This window comes from Aulostomus chinensis, chromosome 16, assembly GCF_037954235.1.
Source record: "Aulostomus chinensis isolate RoL2024-O1b breed Wild chromosome 16, RoL_Achi_v1.0, whole genome shotgun sequence".
Lineage (NCBI taxonomy): Eukaryota > Metazoa > Chordata > Actinopteri > Syngnathiformes > Aulostomidae > Aulostomus > Aulostomus chinensis.
Genome location: NC_141335.1, coordinates 24884988 through 24903351, shown reverse-complemented (window position 1 = coordinate 24903351; position 18364 = coordinate 24884988). Strand labels below are relative to the sequence as shown.

Below are 18364 nucleotides of genomic sequence, written 5' to 3'. Positions count from 1 at the left end.
GGCAGCAAGGCCGGCCTGTACGCTGCATGTCGCTTCGTGTTCATTTATCAGGGAATCTTCTTTAATCAACAAATTTACTGCACAAAACAGGAAGATTAAATATCCGACTAGGTTTTTTTCTGCCTCTGCTGTAGGCCTTGTGTTTTCAGGTTGTCTGTATAAACCACATGGTACCTCAGGAAAACCCTGAAGGAATTTCTTCAAACATGATCCAAATGTTTACTTAGACTCAAAGAGGAGGGTGTTTGGTTTTGGTGGTCAAAGGTCAAGGTCATTGTGCACTAACAAAAGAAAAAAAATGTTTCTGTTCATAAAAAAAGAACTCACACATTAATCGTGACTGCAACATTTCACACAAATGTTGCAACAGCATAGAAAGAGGCCGTTATTAATGTCAAGGTTCTACTTAATGTGTTGTCATAGGTGAAATGGTCAAAGATCAACTTCAGTGTCGGGTCGTAATTTGCTGAAAAATCCCTTCTCTGGTCAAATTCATCATGCTTCATATCAGTAAACCCTTAAAAGCCTGCACCACATCCAGTATATTCCTGAAAACATGAATATGACCTGCGACGGGACTGGTTGGCGGCGGTAACGCTGGTCTGTTTAGTTCGTCTTGGTGATGCGTCTGCTTCCAGACAAACAGCCTCCTGGTTGCGGCGCCGTCCGAGTCCTGGGAGCTTCAGAACCTGCACTCTCAGTGAGCTCCAGCAGCCATTTGAACATGTCATGACAGGATAAACAGATATTAAACTGATAACATTTATTTCGTTCTAGTTGGTGTGTCTTGTGTAAGCCTGCATGGAACAGAACCTGAACTGAGACTCACCCTGCAGTGACTCGCTAACATGGTGGCTGCGTATGGGCCTGCACAGCTGTTAGTGTGTGACTCAACTGGAGTTGTGTGACATTTGCATTCTCTTTTTTTTTCTCTGTGACTTCTCACTTCTCTCAGGTCAACTTTACTCTGGTTGCTGGCAACATGGAAGATGTGTTTAAGATCAAGACGGTGAACCACTCCTATGGGGAGGTCTATGTCAATGCCCCCCTGGACAGAGAGTCTGTGGATCGCTACCTTCTCAAGGTCGGCAGCATCCACGTGCATTCATGAGACCTTTGGCTGCAGCCCTCTGACATTCTTCAGTGTTCTTCCTCTTTCGACTACATAACTTTTGTTTCTGGTTTCTATGGCAAGAGCACAGAGACAAAATGAAACACAAATGTGTCTCCTCATCATTGTCTTGGGTGTTGGTAGGCGCTCATGACTCCTAGTAAGAAGCTGTAGATACAGTACCTGGCCTTTAAGACATCATCTTCCCCTTAATGTTAATGAAGTTACTTCGATACCCAGTTGAGTACTAACGTGCCACCTCATGTCCTCAACCTTTCCATACTGGAGGAAACAGCATCCTTTTGGGGAAGCGCAGGTGTGACTCTGGGGTGGTGGCCAGCGTCGATGCTGCTACACCATCAGACCCATCAGAAAACACACAGCAGAGAAAGCTACAGAAGGCTCTTCACCATGGAAAAGATGGTTTTGCTCTTCTACCAGCTGGCTTCAGTGATTCTGTGGATCTGATTAATTAAAGTTAGCCTGTGATAGACAGAAGGTTCATCCAATCATCTTTCGTGACTCTTTATAAGGCGTCTGACCTTTTTGCAGATAGTTTCTATCCAGAACAAGAAAGCGCCAAAAGGAGAGGTTGGATTTACTTTGACAAGGAGACACAGTGGGCACAGTGTCTCTATCCAGTCTGTGTAACGATGTTCCTTGTGTCCCTGGCTTACATCAGTGCATGTGCATGCTGTTCCAGGTGCGGGCCACGGACAACGGCTCCCCTCCCAGACACACAGACCACTCCCTCACCATCAACATCCTGGACGTCAACGACAACGCGCCTGTGATTGAAAGCCAGAGGGGCTACAATGTCAGCATCAGCGAGGTGACCTGCAGCACACTTTCACTCCGCTTTTCTGTACATTAGCATCTTTAGCTCGTGGTGAATCTAGTTCTTTACCCACACTTATACAAATTGTTCAGTCTGTTCATTTTCTACTGGGACTGAAAATTCTTTATGATTGTAGAATGTTGGTGGAGGCACATCAGTCCTCCGAGTGATGGCCACCGATCGGGACATTGGCCCCAACGCCATGCTGTTTTACTACATCACAGCCGGAAACCAGGACCTAACTTTCCGCATGGACCGTGTAACAGGAGAGATGGTGACACGACCGGCCCCTCCGGACCGAGAGCGCCAGCAGGAGTACCGGCTCATTGTGACCGTGGAAGATGACGGCACGCCGCCTCTGTCGGTAAGACGAGAAAAGTGAGGATGAACTGCATCAAAGCCAACTGATGTGTTTTCAGATCGACTCCTTTGGGGTTCATCCTGGTGTTTTACTGCTGCGCTCTCTGTGGACGATCACTCACTGCAGTCCTACTTGAGGGTGCAGCTGAAACCAGCTTGTCGACTTGATGAGCCGTGAAGGCACAGGAAACACCTGTTTAAAAACAGGAAAGCCACAATTCATATTTCCAAAGAGAGGAAGAGAAATTGTTGTTGCTTCTCTGGGGTACGTTTGTCTGCAATATGTTTTAAATATGTGCACAGGCAGGAAATGGTGATATTCAAAGAGAATTTTGCCCTTCAGATACTCCCAAATAGGTGTCTTGACCTCTTAAAGATGTTCTTCTCCCCTGTGTTACTTTTTTTTTCTGTGTCTAGATTGCAGAAAGAGTCATCCATGTAAAGTTAGCTTGGAGCCAATGGAGACTGATGGCTAAGAACATGTTCATGTCCATAAACTCCAAACCAAACACGTGGCAGGCCCTTCTTGCAGTCTGGAGTCAAGAAGAAGTAATGCAGGAGGGGAAAAAATGTCTTTGTCAGCAGAACACATCCAACTTTTGAGTACTTAAGAGGCAAAAAGCCACTGAGTGGGTGAAGTATCACTCTGTAGAGCTCACTGCTGGAGCTGTGGTTGGAACAAACTGATCAGAGATTAGATTACTGTTAATTCAAGATTGATTACTGGTCAGAATAGTTAGCACAGGGGGTGGGGGAAGTACCGGGGTGAGGACACAGCCAGTAATCCTCACCCCCTTCCTATCACGGTGTGTGTCATTTCTCATAAACCAAGATAATAAGATTGTTTGATCCTTTTACCTCCTCAATGCCAGGGTCCCTCCTGGCTGCACCATCAGAGGCACACAAGTGGAACAGCCTTGCTCCGTCTGTAATGGCCCCCCCGGCTCGAGTACAGCACATCCTTGTATCATGATTGTTCCTTTCCGCCGGAAGGTCTCTAAAACGATGACTCACAGAGCAGCCGCGCGGCTTTCAGTAGAAGCAGCTCCGCTTTATTATACAAGCTACAACCAGGGCAACTCCACTGTAATAATTTACACAACAAACATACAACTGGGTGTCTAATACAAGCTCTGTACAGCATAAAATCACTCGCAAAAGATCCAGAATTCTGGTCATGAATGCTTACACACATTTTCATCAGAACATTTTTACATAAAAATATTGAAACAACCAAAAAGAGGCAATTTTCCAAAAATCTTAATACCTTGTCCTACATCTGCTACACATCACTTCTAGATACCGTCCTCTCAGCAACTGCTGTTCACAACTCCCGACGAATAAACCACCAGCGGTTTCTCTCAGGTGCAATAACCACACTCAGCATCTGAAGTCACATCTGCTCTGGTCTAGACCTACTCTGGCACAGCCGGGTTCATATTGCAAAAGCCGTTCCTGCACACGTGCTTCATATTATCTACATAAACACTCCCAGAGTCTGCAAACGTAGCAGTGACACACCATATACACACCTGTCACTCAACAAGATTGTTAAAAATCCAGACACCATGAAAAAAACAACAAAGTGGCAAATGTGGCATGATGGCAGCAGTTAAACTGTTTGCTACTGATGGTTTGCGTAAAGAATTTCTTGGGCAATAAACATCAAACTGTACATGATCATAATGAACCATTTAAAAAAATAATTACCACAGTTTGACTCATTTTCAGCACTTTATGAACACATTGAAGGCCACGGGGAAGTGCTTCATGTCTGAATACAGGAAGGAAGGTGACTTTAGAGCAAAAGAGCTGACGGTGACCGAGGTAGCAAAGACGGAAGAGAAAATCAGCTGAGTTCAAGTAGAAATCAAATGGAGGAGGAAGAACAGTGTAATGCCATAAAACCTGCAGTGAACTTTTGGGACTTTTATTCAGCTCCACTTGGTAGGAAGCTGTTACATCTAAAACGATAACAGGAGTGAGAGAGGCTTCACACCTTCAGTTCGGTTCACTTGGTCTGGAAGATAAATGAATTCTGCAGTCGCTTTGTGTCCGCGCTGACGTATGAGGAAGGAGCCCTGACATGTAAAGATGGAGTTCCATGGACTGGAGGACGACTCGCTCTTCCTGCGCCGCCAACGCTCCATGGACCCATGAGAGAAAAGCTAGAGTGATGAACTTCAATTCGCCTTACTTCTTCTTTTTCCGCACCAACAGCAGTTTGTCAGCCTGTTTGTGGGTTGTTCGTCCATCCTATTCTCATTCATGCATATTTAAGGAACGTCTCTAAATCAAGAACAGACGTCCAATGTCACTCCAGCATGAGATGAAAGGAGTCGGGCGTTCACTTCACCTGTGTCCGTCCCATTCTCCAGGTACCTCAGGAATGCCGTGAGGGAACCTCTTAAAAATTGCCACAAACTTCCTCTACAACTCGAGGATGAGTTGAAAGGACTGAAATGTTGTCATTATGCTTTGAAACTGCACCAAACCGGAAAACCGGGTGGAGACTTCGAAGCAGATTTTGGTGAATTGCAACGTTCGAATGATAGCGTGTCCGCCAGTCTAAATGAACCGAACCAAAACTCTACTTCTTCTGTGCCAACACATTAGGTGTGAAGGCAGCCTTCAAGTCCACAGGACCTGCTTCATAACTCCCACCAAGCCAACCCAGAACACCACCCTCAGAACTCAAGAAGCAGGGCCCAGCAGACCAGCACGACTGTCAGTCCACAAGCCGTCGGCAGGGTCTATTCTACTCGTTTCGAGGCCTCCGGCTGTTGTTGCAGGTGGAACCTGTTCTTAGATGCAGTCTGTTCCCTCCTGCAGTCCAGACATTGCAGAGACGACAATCCCAGCAGAGGTGCTGTAACTGTGAGACAGTCCAAGGGCAACACTGCTCTGGAGGCAGAGAGAAGAAGAAGAAGAGTGGCGGGACTGTTTCCAGGTGAGCAGTGAGAGCGATGAAGGCGGTTCCAACCCCGTTAAACCCGCAGGAGGTCTGGAGACTCTGGGATGGTGTCTGTGATAGAGACAAATGCAGGTCAGTGAGGGCACAACCGGGAAAGCAGGGAGTTCACTCGCATCAACTTGCACCCATTCACACTCCATGTCTGAAACGTTACGATGGAAGTGACGTTGAACTTTCAAAATCGCGACTCTGCCGACCACATGCAGAAAATTTCCTCAAGACACCCAACGAGCGTTCCTTCGTAAGATAACGGACACATTTCTGAGAAAAGCAGTTTCGCCAGGATCCCTTTAAAAATATTGAACAAAGAAGCCTATAGTCAGAGTTGCAGCATGCTGAAGAGGGAACTGCTGATAGGGAAATTTCCACTGAAGGTCACCGAGCTGAAAAAGATGAAGAAAGCTCAAGTGTGGCATTTATTCAGCCCGAACTAAACCATGGACATGAAACCAGGCTCTGCATTGACCAGTGAAAACCCACCAGGACCCGCTGTGACCGCAGGGCATCATGTGATGAGGGAGGCACATAAGAAATCCCAGAAAGCAATTTCATTGGATGGGAAAATAGTACACGCCCCTTAGTGCAGGATGAGTCATTGCTGTTTTTTTTGTTTTTTTTACAGAAAGAGACACACAAGTATAAGAAATATGAGACAAAAGAAAAATTAACGCAAGATAAAATGGCAAATGCATTTCTCATTTCATGAGAGATTCAATATTTGAGTCTCTTTTCAAAGAAACATGGCTGCAGTCAAGTGGGGGAAGTTTCCGTCTGTCTCGTATGTAACTACAGATTTTCCCACTACTGAGATTATGCACAACCGGTTTTATTTTGCCACATAAGCCCAAACTGCTAAGACTCATTTATGGTTCTTTTACTGGTCTTTTTCCTTGCTTGTCACAACTTTCTCACATAAAATCCCTCATTGCCCAGAAACTGTCTCTGAGACGTGTTCACGCTTGCACACTAAACGGGAGAAATAACAGGATAGTTTAAGATATTTTTTAGTACGTCTGGGTCTGCCAGGAAACAGGACAATCCATCTCAGTATGCCTGGAATGTCTGCACAGGTGCCCTGGGAATCGGTGGAGAAACGCTCCAGATTGAACCCCTTCACCGTAACTTATGTCTCACTATTATTTCAAGCTGAGCTGCAGCGAGCAGCCGAAGGGGCCATTAGTGTTAAATGAGAATTCTGATGGCTGCAGAACTGAGAGAATAACAGCAAAGACTGGTGCTTTCATTTGTGTGGGGAGAAAAATTAAAGCGCGATTGCAGGAGGTTTTCTCTTGGTCACTTTACACTCAGCCAGCTGTTGTGAGTGTGAGCACACATCTTCCTGTTAACACTTCCACCTCGAGCAGGATGTCTCAACAAAGGCATGAAAAACTGAGGTAGCGTTTGATTGCATCACACTCTTTTATCATAATGAGTGCATTTTGACATAGATATTTCCAGAAGTGTCCTCCTGCAATACTGGTCCACCCCAGAACACGGAGGGTCTGGATGTGGAGGGACTATACAATGGTTCCAACAGCTACTCTGGGTCAGTCTGAGCCAGAGCAGAAGCTGAGCTAAACGAACGTGTGGGGTAAAACTTGGATTGTGTAATATTCTAGACCACTGGTGACAGCTTCAGAACCACAGCCTGAAAAATGCGCTCCCCTGTCGCAGCAGGGACGGCGGTCATTGTAACTTCTTAGTTGGTTGTTTAGTTCCCCTGGGTTTTAAAGCAATTCTTCCCCCAAAGTGTGTATTTTGCCCTTCAAGTACTCACAGGTAAATGTCTTGAGCCCATGGAGATGGTTTTTCCCTTCTGCATTACTATGTAGCTTGATGCTAACAGCTACAGTAACAAAAAATCAGTAAAACTGCCTGAAAACATACACAGTAAAGGTCATAATCCAGTATAATCCACAACTTCTTTGTGCAGCCGTATGATCAGGAATCTACAGCTGATTAAGAAGACACGGATTATACCAGATGATTCACTTTACTGAATGTGTTTGGGACAGTTTTGCTGTTGCGAGCCGTCAGTAGCTTCCAGCTAAATATACGTGGCTGGCTTTTTCCAGATCCTGGAGTCACGAAATAGAAAGAGAGACGTTTATCTGTGAGTACTTAAAAGGTAAAATACACTTTATGGGTGAAGTATCCCTGGAGCTCTCGTCATCCGTGCAGCCTGGCAAAGCTCCCATCTAACCAAAGACGCGCTAGACTGGGACCTGCTGCGACGTGTCTGGTGGAATCAAACTAGCCCAGAGGAAACCAGCCGCAACTCTGTGTGTGTGTGTGTGTGTGTGTGTGTGTGTGTGTGTGTGTGTGTGTGTGTGTATACCTTCTATTGGGAAGAAAACATCTCCATGGACAGGAGGAGTAAAGGGGGTTCCTGGTTCAGACAGCAGGTGACGCCCCACCTCTGAAGACTGCCTAGTCATGATCTGAGAAACGGTGCGGGTCTTTACCTCAGGGGACCCCCGTAGAAACACAGGGTTCTCGTGGCCTTGAGCCTCACTGGATGGACGCACACGTGCACAGAAAAGAACATGACAACAGCAACAATGACAGCATGTTCTTGTAGTGGTCAGGACTTTAAACGTTTCTGTTGCAGAATAAAAGGTTCTAATGGCATCATTTGTAATACAGCACACAGACTCTAGGGAAAAGTTTCTTTATGTTAAGTAAGACAACAGATTTCCCACAAAATATAACAAAGACAAGCTATAAGTATCAGAGTTTTAACACTTTATCATTCTTGCTGACTTGTGCTCATTTTTTGTCTGGATTTTCTTTTGTCATCAGAAGTAGAGGACTTGTTTGGGAGAGACTGCTCTATCCTGCCCTGTTTCGCTCGCAGAAGAACAAATCAAAGACAAACGATCCAGTCGAAACCACAGCAAATAGGAGTTTCTCTGCTGAGCTCAAAGGCTTCGGAGTAAATTGAGGGCCTCGAAATTGATGGAGACAAATTTTTCCTTCCAGGTTTATTTATAAGCTAATCTCAGGAGTATTTCAGACAAAGATCAGCACGGAGAGAGAAAAACAGAACATTTTAAGATCTTAAAATAGGAACGGGCGTAGAGAGATGGAAGGGAGCTGAATTTCGATCTCATGTGGATGTTAAATTAAGCTCAGATATGCCCAGGATAAAATAAGATGGAAAGATCTCATTTTAAAATGTTCTTCTCCTCTGGGATATCTCAAAATGAAGGATTCCGGTGGTGAATGTCTATGTAGATCCTCTAGAGGGTAATAATATAGCTTTGTCTCACTGAAGCCATCTACTGTGCAAAGACTGTTAAGCCAGTAATAGAATCCACTCATACTGTGTAATTATTTGAAGGAGCAGGTGTGTTATTGTGAGACCAGCTGCTGAACAGACTGTGGGAAAACATACCTGTCCATCCTCACCAGCTCCTGAGCACCTGGGAGAGAGGAAAAAGGAAATAGGCCATTGTGAATATTCGGAAGCCGAGCGGAACACCACAGATGGGGTGTGAATGTGCTTCCTTCTGTGTGAAATACAGTTAATACGGCTCTTTGACAGGAAGTGTCTGTGCCAGACAAAACACTACAGGGGAAACCAGAGTCAGCCATTTCCATTTGACCCATGGCATGGGGATGGAAATGGATGTGTGTGGGTGACACGTACGTCTGCTCGACTGGGCGTTGTTCCTCTGTTTGTACACAAGCACCAGAATCAGAGGCAGTGAGAGCATAGCCAAGACGCAGGCTGCGATGGCCAAGGCCACTGGCACCGAGCCTGGAAACAGAACACACAGACTCAGAGACCGGACTGCTGGTTTGTCTATACGTGCTTGAGTGAGGTGGCCTACCCTCAGATGGCGTGGGATCCCAGACGGTGCACTCCTGCGATCCGTTTCTTCCTGGAGAGAGAGAGTAAACATGTAGTTTCACTCTTACAGTGAAGGATAGCCTCCTAACTCACTGCGTTTGACCGTCCTTACGGGGTGTAACTTGGAGGACAACATGGCTGTGGGGTCTTTGCATCAAGGTGCCATGTTTATGCTCCACATGGAAGTCCAACACCATGCAACAGTAGCGCCCCTGGTCTGAGGGGGTCACGTTCTGCAAAATCACCCAGAAGTCCTTGTCCGTGGATCCAAATTGCAGTCCTTGGGGCAAGGTGTGGTTGCCATGGGGATGACTACTGATGACATTATGGCGTGGGCCCATCCGTCCTGTACAGTGTTGGTCGCTGTGTGGCGTGAAAAGCCAGCCGCGTTTCAAGACATCAGTGGGGTACAAGGTAGCGCCTCGCTGGGCACACACCAGCTTGACAGTGGCCCCCTCCGGACAGGTGTAGTAGAGGTGGGGGGAGGACACCCCCAGCGTGGGGTGGGAGTGGAACGACTCAGCCTTGACTGGAGAGAAGAGACCAATGATTAGATGTAACCCAAGAGTGAGTGTCTCTCTCTCTCTCTCATACACACACACACACACACACACACACACACACTTTCTACCAGGGTACAAGAAAGTAGGGGTTGGGGCACGAGGGGCCGCAGAGGATTTCAGAGAATTCAGAAAGAAAAAACTAAAAAATTAGATTTACAGAGCTCCATTATTTCTTAAGATAGAAATAATACAATAATATGAAAACAGCAGACTAATTTCAAAAAAGATTAAAATCGGCTGAGTTTGGATTGGTTATAATAAGTGATTACTATGTGTGTCTCTTAAACAGTCCAGGGATGAAAGGGGTCATGAGGAACCTTCAGCTCAGGAGTTTGTAAATCTTAGATATGGAAAGATTGACAGAAGAAGAGGAAACACGGAGATGGGCTTTCTGCTGGGTACCGTCGGTGCAACATGAAGTCCCGCTGTGGATTCACAGTCAACACTGTCAAAGCGGGTTCCCATGGCACATTTCAACACATTCCTTGCTTCCTGGTTTTGGTGCATTCTGGGGTTTCTGCTCTGTACTGTATGTTCACATCGAGGTTGAAGTAAACAGAGCATCGCCCCGTGGGAGTTAAACTGCTTGTTCCTCTCAAAACAACCACAGAGATTCTAACCACTGTATACAGGATCACGTGACTTGTCTTATACAGACATGCTGAAACCTTGTGTGGGGGGGGGGGGGCAGGTGTTCCTCATGTTGTGGCCTCTGTTTGTGTACACATTCATACGTTTTAGGCTGTAGACCTGATGCAGGGTCAAGCGTAGGCTTGGAGTCAGGATTAGTTATGATGAGTATGATGAATCTATGTAACCCAATTCTTTACATGCAGGAAACCAGACAGACAGCTGACATCCATGTCTTTGCATGTTGCTCTTGTACTCTCGTACTTCTACCACATCCTGTGCAGAGGTTTTCACTGCATGTGCAAGTAGATCAGCGCTCTAATGAACTGTCTGAACGATTATTCCATTGCATCAACGCGAGCGTAACCTGGGGCTACCCAGTCTGAAGCCAGCCAACAACAGACTGAGGGCCCTATCTGAGGTTCTGTGGTGGTTGGTGGAGGGTTCTGGGTTTTCACCGTTTAGCCTCATTTTGGTTCCTAAGCTCGGCAGAAGCGAGCGCTCCTCCTCTGGAGAACCTGACTTCCAAAGCCCAGCCTCTTGTGGTCTTTTTCTGGTGGGTTTTCTGGTGTCCCAGAGTAGCAATGCACCATGGCCGCGCCGGGCCACGCATCATTTACATATGTAAGCACCTGTCCGCACGAGTAGAGCGCAAGTTCATTTGCTATTTAAAGGGCGAGGGTGTGAAAATGTCAGTTGTGCCGGCTTGAAATTAGCAATGAAGCTTCTGCTTGACTGAGCGCCAGCCTGCGCCGTGATTGTACTACAGCCCTGAGTTACGTTTCCTCGGCAGCAAACAGCCCAGCAAACAACAGCGCCGCCTTTCTCAGTCCTCAGAGGTCTTCACCAATCTGAGTCAGACACGGCTGTGTGGTTCTAGCAGCCAAGGACGGATCCTGGGATGATTGTGTAACTGCTGGAGGAAGATGGCGGCCCACATAGAACCTGGACCTGCTCAATGTTTCTGCCTGCCTGAGGGCGGTTTTTCAGCTGCTCCTCTAGCAGTGTTTGCTCATGGGGAATATTTGGGTTCCTGAAAAACTAAATTTGAGTGTTTACTCTTTTAGTAAAGTGTCATGAGGTAAGTTTTGTTGTGATTTGGCAGATAAAAGGAATTGATTTTCCTTCTGTCATCAGTCTTTACTGTGAAGCGTATTGAGCTGCACTTGCTGTTGGAAATGTGCTGCGATTGATTGGTTTGATTGAGTCATCTGTTGATGTGTTGGCACATCAGGAAGGGGCGGGGCCACAAGGCACCGTCAGAGACGAGGTTGGACGGCACAGCAGCATCACGTGCAGATGTGGAACAGGAGAGGATGACGGTCGCAAAAGTAGAAGAACTCAGATGGTAGTTCATTACTTTTAAAAGTAGCACACAAGAATCTGGATCCTTTCACCGGAACAAATAAACACCCATCAATACAAAGCAAACGTTCTCCAAATGGTTCCACAGTAGCAGAGCATCATTTTGGCTGTGCTTTGGGTTGGAGCTGAATTTTACAAAGTATGGAAACAAATAAAGCAGCAGAGAAGACAGGAAGGCTGCACCAGTGTGTGCTAATGGCCTGCAGACACACAAAACACACACACACGCGTGCGTGCATGATGAGTCAGAGGGTTCTTTAATATTTGCACCCACTCTACCCAGTCCACTCCTCATGGTCCTGCTGCAGGTGTTTTCCATCTGGTGTCCCAGACGGAACACAGCGGCTTCTTTTTTTAAATGGATGGAATTTTCTTAGTGTTATAATCTTGTGGGTCAGTTGGAACATGAAAGAGGAAGCAGGACAGTCCTTATTTTCAAAATGTCAATGCAGTCAGCTTGATAGCACAAAGAGTAGCTGTTGCGTGTGCGTGTGCGTGTGTGTGTGTGTGTGTGAGTGAGATAGAAACTGGTGAATTCATGGCCGTTTCTACTTGTGTGGAGGCTGGAAATGGGGGTGGGGGCACTCTCTTGTTTCACTCTGCCCCCCACCCTGGTTTCTCTAGCCTCATTCACTCACGTGAAGACAGTTTCTGTTATAAACTCTGTATCTCTCACACACACACACACACACACACACACACACACACACACACACACTGAAGTTTTGCAGGATTGATAACAAATAATGTAATTACTGGAAAGTGCATTTTTAACCGCTTGATTTGAATTTGTCTTTTCATGGTCCGGACCAGCTGTCACTGTCCCCCCAGATTAACACAAAAATCATGAGTATGTCCAAGTCATGGAATTTTACATTTTAAATTTCAAAGCTTGGAATTAAAATAAATAAATAAATAAATAAATCAAGCCAGATGTTGCTCCACAAGTTCAGGAACAAAGATAAAGACTGAGCTTTCTTGCATATTTATGTTGTATCATAATTTGTCTAATTTCGTTTTTTTTTCTCTTTTTTTCACGCGTAAACAAATGTTTCAGAGACTGATGGGTTGTAAAAAAAAAAAAAAAAAGTTTCCCACCGACTTGGAAAAGCTGTGAAAATGTTGTGTAGAAAAAAAAACGATCCCGTTCTACACAAACTGTGTATTCAGAATTTATCTGACTGGGTCAAAAGACAGACATTGTGGTGCTGAGTGGGTGACGTCTCCCTCAGTGTGGCATCATCGGAACCGTCTTGATCTGCATGCAACAAGATACAAAAAGTCCCAAAGTGGAACCATTTTTCCACTTGCAGACATCTGTGTTCTTGCTCTGTAATAATCGGCATTCCCTCCTGTGATGACTGGACTCTGATAGTCCCTCAGGGTCCAGAAACAGTCCCCCTTTTGTTGAAGGCCTGAACGCCACCTGTTTCGGACACGTCCTCGACTCTGTCACAGATGTGCCTGCTTGTGGTGAATTGTTGGGTCGAAATTGACTTGAGGGTGGCTGTGGACCTGCTCTGCTTGCAGAGAGTCACAAGACAACTTTTGTTTTGATTTGTCGTTCATAAAAATGACGTCTGACAGCTGTCCGTCTTCCATTCAGAGAGAAACGAAGACTGAGTACATGAATTAAACCTGTGAGCCTTAGTTTAATACGTGAATATAAATCGTAAATCTGGTGTGGTTTCACTCAGATGAGCCCGCTATCTGTGTTTGTGAGCACACACACACACACACACACACACACACACACACACACACACTCTCTATAATGGTAATGACTATCCAGCCTATTACAGGGTGTCGGTGAAACTAACAGGAGGAACCCAGATTAGCTGCTCCACTCAGTTTAAGCACATCTCAACACCGGAAAGTTTCAAAGATCAGACATGAGTCAACAGGCTCAGCTTCCATATTTCAGGACAAGCATTCATCATTAACTTCTGTAGACGACGTGCAAATTCGTCAGTCGCCCCCTTCCTCAACCATTATTTCATAAATGTGGCTTCAACACCAGCAGGTTGAGTAACTGCAGCTTCGTAAGCACTTTTAAAACCTCGTTGCGACACAGTTTTGTCACGTAACTGCAGCGACATCACGGCTTCGGTGACATTTTGAAACTCTTGGTCTTTTCATGCTTTCGCGACAGGGGAGTGTTCTCAGAGTGACGTCTCCTTCAGCGTTCGTGCTCTTCCTGCTTCTCGCTCTCTGTATTTGTTATGATGGCACTCAGAAGTACCGCCCACCTTTGGAACGGCACCAGGCAATTCTTCAATTCATGTTTCAGCAAATTCTTTGAATGAAATAGTTTTGACCTAAGAACCAAGACGACCAGCGAGTCGGTGAAACTTGATCGTAAAATGTTTGATTCGGTGAAAACGACATGAAAAGAGAGGAAGTGGCAAAAGGTAGGAACGGGCCATCCCGTCAGGCACTAAAAATGCCTTTTCAAACCCAACGTAGTTTAACTACATCACGTGACTAACCGACCAGCTTCATGTTTGCTAGCTAACTTGTCCAGATCAGTAAGCATACGTGTAAAAGATTCAACGTTTTTACGTCAGAGGGAAAATCCTGTTTCTGCAGGAGCTCAGGACACTCTAGAAGGCCGACAGCGAGGGGTTTAGTGTCCATGGCAATCAGTGATAAACTGAAAGATGAAGGCAAGTGCAGCAAGTGTCTGAGAGATCGCAAAAATAAAAGAAAGGAAAAGCTTGAAATGCCGCGATCTTGAGGCGACAGCAGGAGCTGCTTGAGGTCGTTGACCTCAGATGTTACGGCATCACGGCTGATAATCATCTCCTCTACAGAGAAGGACGTGGTTGGGTTTTTCATGTTGAGCTCTATAATCAAATATATTGGAACTTTACTGACCAACGTTGTTGTTGCCCTGACGAGAACAGTGAAGGTTCTCTCACTGGAGGTCAAAGCTGGGTCCTTGGGCTCTCTAGTAGGCCGCCGCCGCCGCCACTGTTGTTGTTTTTACTATTTTCTGCACAGGGTCAAAGCAGGACGACAAATCATCTTTACAAATACTCTGAAAACTCACAGGAGAAAAGTCCCTCCTCCTTGAATTCCTCATCTGCAGGTCACTCCCACACTCCTCCAGGGCAGAACAACTGCTCCTGACGAGAGTGACCCACCAGGAAGCTGCATCCTGTTATTGATGGGTAATTTAGTGCAGAGGATCGATGCGTGGCAGCAGCTCTGCCACAGCAGCAGGAGAAAGTCACATCCTGTTTGGTTCATTGACCCTTCTGGGCTGTGCCATTGTCCCCTGGTAGGAACTAAATGTTTATCTCCAGAGAGGAAAGTGGGCCCTGAGTATGGGTGTGATTACCTTCAGTCACAAACAGCCGGTTTCATCATGACAGGAAAGAAACTTCCAAACAAAGATGACAACGCAGAGCCCCGGTGGAGACGTCGTGTCCACGTAAACTTGGACAAACCTTTGATTCCAAACATGTTCCGAATATTAGGTGATATTTTTGGGTGGGAGTAAACATCCAGCTGCCTGTGATGGACAGATAGTGTGCGTTTATCTAAATGGACCAAATCCTGACGCCGAAAGCTGAGAACTCCTGTGAGCTTCCAGGGTTGTTTGAAGTGCAGCGGCCCTGAAGGCAGCAGCTGCCTCCCATCAGCCCTCCATGTCTCCACCAGCGACTCGGCTCAGCTCAGCACGCAGGAGCTGCTGTTATTCCAGTCCCAGCTCAAACTCAGCTTTTTACTAGTTTCTGGTCATTTTAGGATGCGTCTTTAAAACCAGGACAGGCCACGCACTCTCCAATTAGTGGTTTGGTTTACACACCCTTCATCCCACAGGAGGGGGCTTTAACTTAGCTCAAACACACACACACACACACACACACCAGATGTTCTCCCTCAAAATAACAACATCAACAAACAGGGTGGGAAAAACTTCATGCAGCTGAAATTCTTAAAGACAGGAAACAAGTAAAACTACAAGTATTATTTAAGGACACACACACACACACTGATCCACTCGTTAGAGCAACTAATTCGAACCTGTACAAAACATAAACTAGTTCAGATCAGGCCAGTCTGTAACATGTGACCCTATCTGTGCCCCTCTCTCTCTCTCTCACACACACACACACACACACACACACACGAACACGCACTCGCACTCTCTCTCTCTGCAGCATTGATGTCTTCAAGCTGCCAGTTAGTCAGGTAAAGCGGGCTGTCAACAAGCTGACACACGCCCGGACGCGGGTGACGCAGGCCGGCCGACTCACCTCCAGCTGCGTAAAACGCGACGCAGCACAGCCAGAGCTGGCGTCGCCACAGCGGCCCGGCGGCTCCCAACTTCATGCTCGTCTGCAGGCTGGAATCGTTGAACACTGACAGAAACTTTCATCAACTGATTGATTCCACAGTGACTCCTCTGGTGTTCCCTTCACTGTCTGACGGAATTCTCAGTATCCTCCCGCCGTTCCTTGTCACTCAACCGCCAACGTGTTTAGACGCCTGAGTGTTTGCAAAGTTTGGAACGCGAAAGAAACGTGATACACAGATGCACAAAGCTCCTCCCCCTCCCCGCTGTCAGCCTCTCTCTCTCTCTCTATCTCTCTCTTTCTCTCTCTCTGTCTCTCCACCCACATGACTAGGTGTAGTATTGCAGGAACAATACGGTGTAAAAATACTCAAATTAGTAGTGAACTGATATTTCTCCGCACAGTCTTCCTGAAGTGGCCATGGAGAGAGAGAGAGAGAGAGAGAGAGAGAGAGAGAAGTTCCCACATTTTGATCAATTCGAGTCCTGGAGACATCAGGTTGTCAGACTTTCATTTGTTGCCCTGAGATGTTACTTGTTGCCACATTTAATTAAATTACTTCCTTCAAGATACCATTATTCCCATAATTAAGTAATATAAATAAATATATCATATAAATAATACCTCACCGTGAGGTGTAAGTCGTTGCCCCACTGTGTAATTTGGGGGTAACTTGTTCATGCATTCGGTCGATGAGTAATACGAGATATCAGTCGTTCCCAAGCTTTGACGAATTTGTGACCACAAGAACAAAATAAAAAACCTGTTACCACGTTTTAATTAATTTGTGAAAATAACTTTGTTTCTGCCACTCGGTGGTCACAGGAATTGATTGGTGTCCACACTTACTTTGTGGTCTCAAGATATAATTTATCACAATCAGATTGATCTGTGGTCATGTGATGTAACTTGTTCCCATGCTCCGGTTGATTAGTGGCCACTAACTAAGCATGGGAACAGTTTATATCCTGGGACCACAAAATGCCTCTCCCTCTCTGTGTGCTCCACCACATCAAGGCTGAGGAAGCCCGAGCTCTCGGTGCTGTAAGTCAGCGCGGCAGAGGCGTCACCTTCGCTTGCACCCTGATTGTTGGAGGAAAAATCCCCTGTGACATCATCAGGGTTGTTTTCTCCTGCAGGTCCAGACATTCTTCAGTGATAACCATGTTCTCTGTTTGTCAGTGTGATCGTTATTTTATTCCATCACTGATAGAACTGTTGTGAGCTCATAAGGCCTCGCTGAGGTGCCGCTGCCTGAGGGTTCCCAGCTGGTTCATCTCTCGGGTCCCTGGGAGGGAAACTGGCGCTGAAGCTTCTGGCTCTCAACTTTTATTCCACACTGTGATATTTCTGCTTTTGCTTACATACCGGAATCTTCCAGTGGTTTGAAGAAATTGAATGTTTTGCCGTTCTTCACCCTCTTTACTTACAGTGGAAGGTTTTTCTGGAGCAGCAGGGAGTCTGAGCTTTTGCTGGACCTCTTTCTTCCACCTCACTTCCAAGCTATTTTGGATTCTGACTCAAACTGAACGTCTCTGACTGTTCCTGTCTCACATGCATATCACATGTCCTCATGAAGGCAGCTATGTCTCCCTTAACAGCAGCGTTTGTGAACATTGTAGTGAAGATGAAGGCGTGAAGGCGGCAAATGTTTGTTGCCGTCAGTACAGATATATATTGTGGGTGTGTTTAATGATGATGAATCATTGTAGAATCTTTTATCCTGACAATGAAATAATGGGATCTGATTCTGACTGTCTGGCACAGCTGACTCCTCTGCTGGGGGTGAACGTGCAGCAGTGTGTGATGTCATAACTCATAAATAGTCCTTCCTGCTGTAGCGGTCCTGCGTTTAAAGGTCGTGCTCTTTCCCTCGCAGACCTCCACCACCATCCATGTTCGCATTGTGGATGAGAACGACAACGCGCCAGAGTTCCCTGAGGAGGAGTACGTCACGGTGCTGAGCGAGGGGCCCGACACAGTGGGGGCCACCATCGCCACGGTAACAGCCATTGACCCAGATGAGGGTCTGAATGGCACCTTGAGATATGCTATCGCCCACGGCAACCTGATCCAAACGTTTCACATCAACAGTGTTTCGGTGAGTTAGGACGATATTAGTGAGTGTCCCTGAAATCAGTGTTGGGAAAATATTAAGATTTCCTGTGTGCGTGTGTGCGTGTGTGTGTGTAGGGGAGGATCACAGCTGTTAAGGAACTGGACTTCGAGATCAGCAATGGACACTATGCACTGGTTGTCACGGCAACAGACCAGTGTCCAAATCCTGCTCTTCGCTTGACATCTAGCACGACAGTAATGACACGAATGAATACACACCAACTAGCATGAGTGCACAAACACAC

General features: G+C 46.2%; 2 protein-coding genes across 6 annotated transcripts in view; one reads left to right on the top strand and one right to left on the bottom strand.

Annotated features, from left to right (window-relative positions):
- The window catches only part of cdh23 (cadherin-related 23), a 169479-nt gene that overhangs the window by 135063 nt on the left and 16052 nt on the right, over nt 1–18364 (top strand). For all 5 annotated transcript variants that reach the window (XM_086181277.1, XM_086181275.1, XM_086181276.1 and 2 more), the window contains 5 exons: nt 956–1084; nt 1815–1943; nt 2086–2313; nt 17881–18102; nt 18195–18314. In XM_086181277.1, coding sequence (XP_086037403.1) covers nt 956–1084; nt 1815–1943; nt 2086–2313; nt 17881–18102; nt 18195–18314 — 828 coding nt within the window. The remainder of the gene's footprint in view (nt 1–955; nt 1085–1814; nt 1944–2085; nt 2314–17880; nt 18103–18194; nt 18315–18364) is intronic.
- Nucleotides 3338–16250, bottom strand: vsir (V-set immunoregulatory receptor). The gene is made up of 7 exons (XM_086181282.1): nt 15963–16250; nt 9252–9668; nt 9120–9170; nt 8936–9046; nt 8681–8708; nt 7622–7797; nt 3338–5334 (listed from the first exon to the last, which is right to left on the bottom strand). The coding sequence occupies exons 1-7, from the start codon at nt 16036–16038 to the stop codon at nt 5297–5299; spliced, it is 897 nt and encodes a 298-aa protein (XP_086037408.1). The 5' UTR covers nt 16039–16250; the 3' UTR covers nt 3338–5296.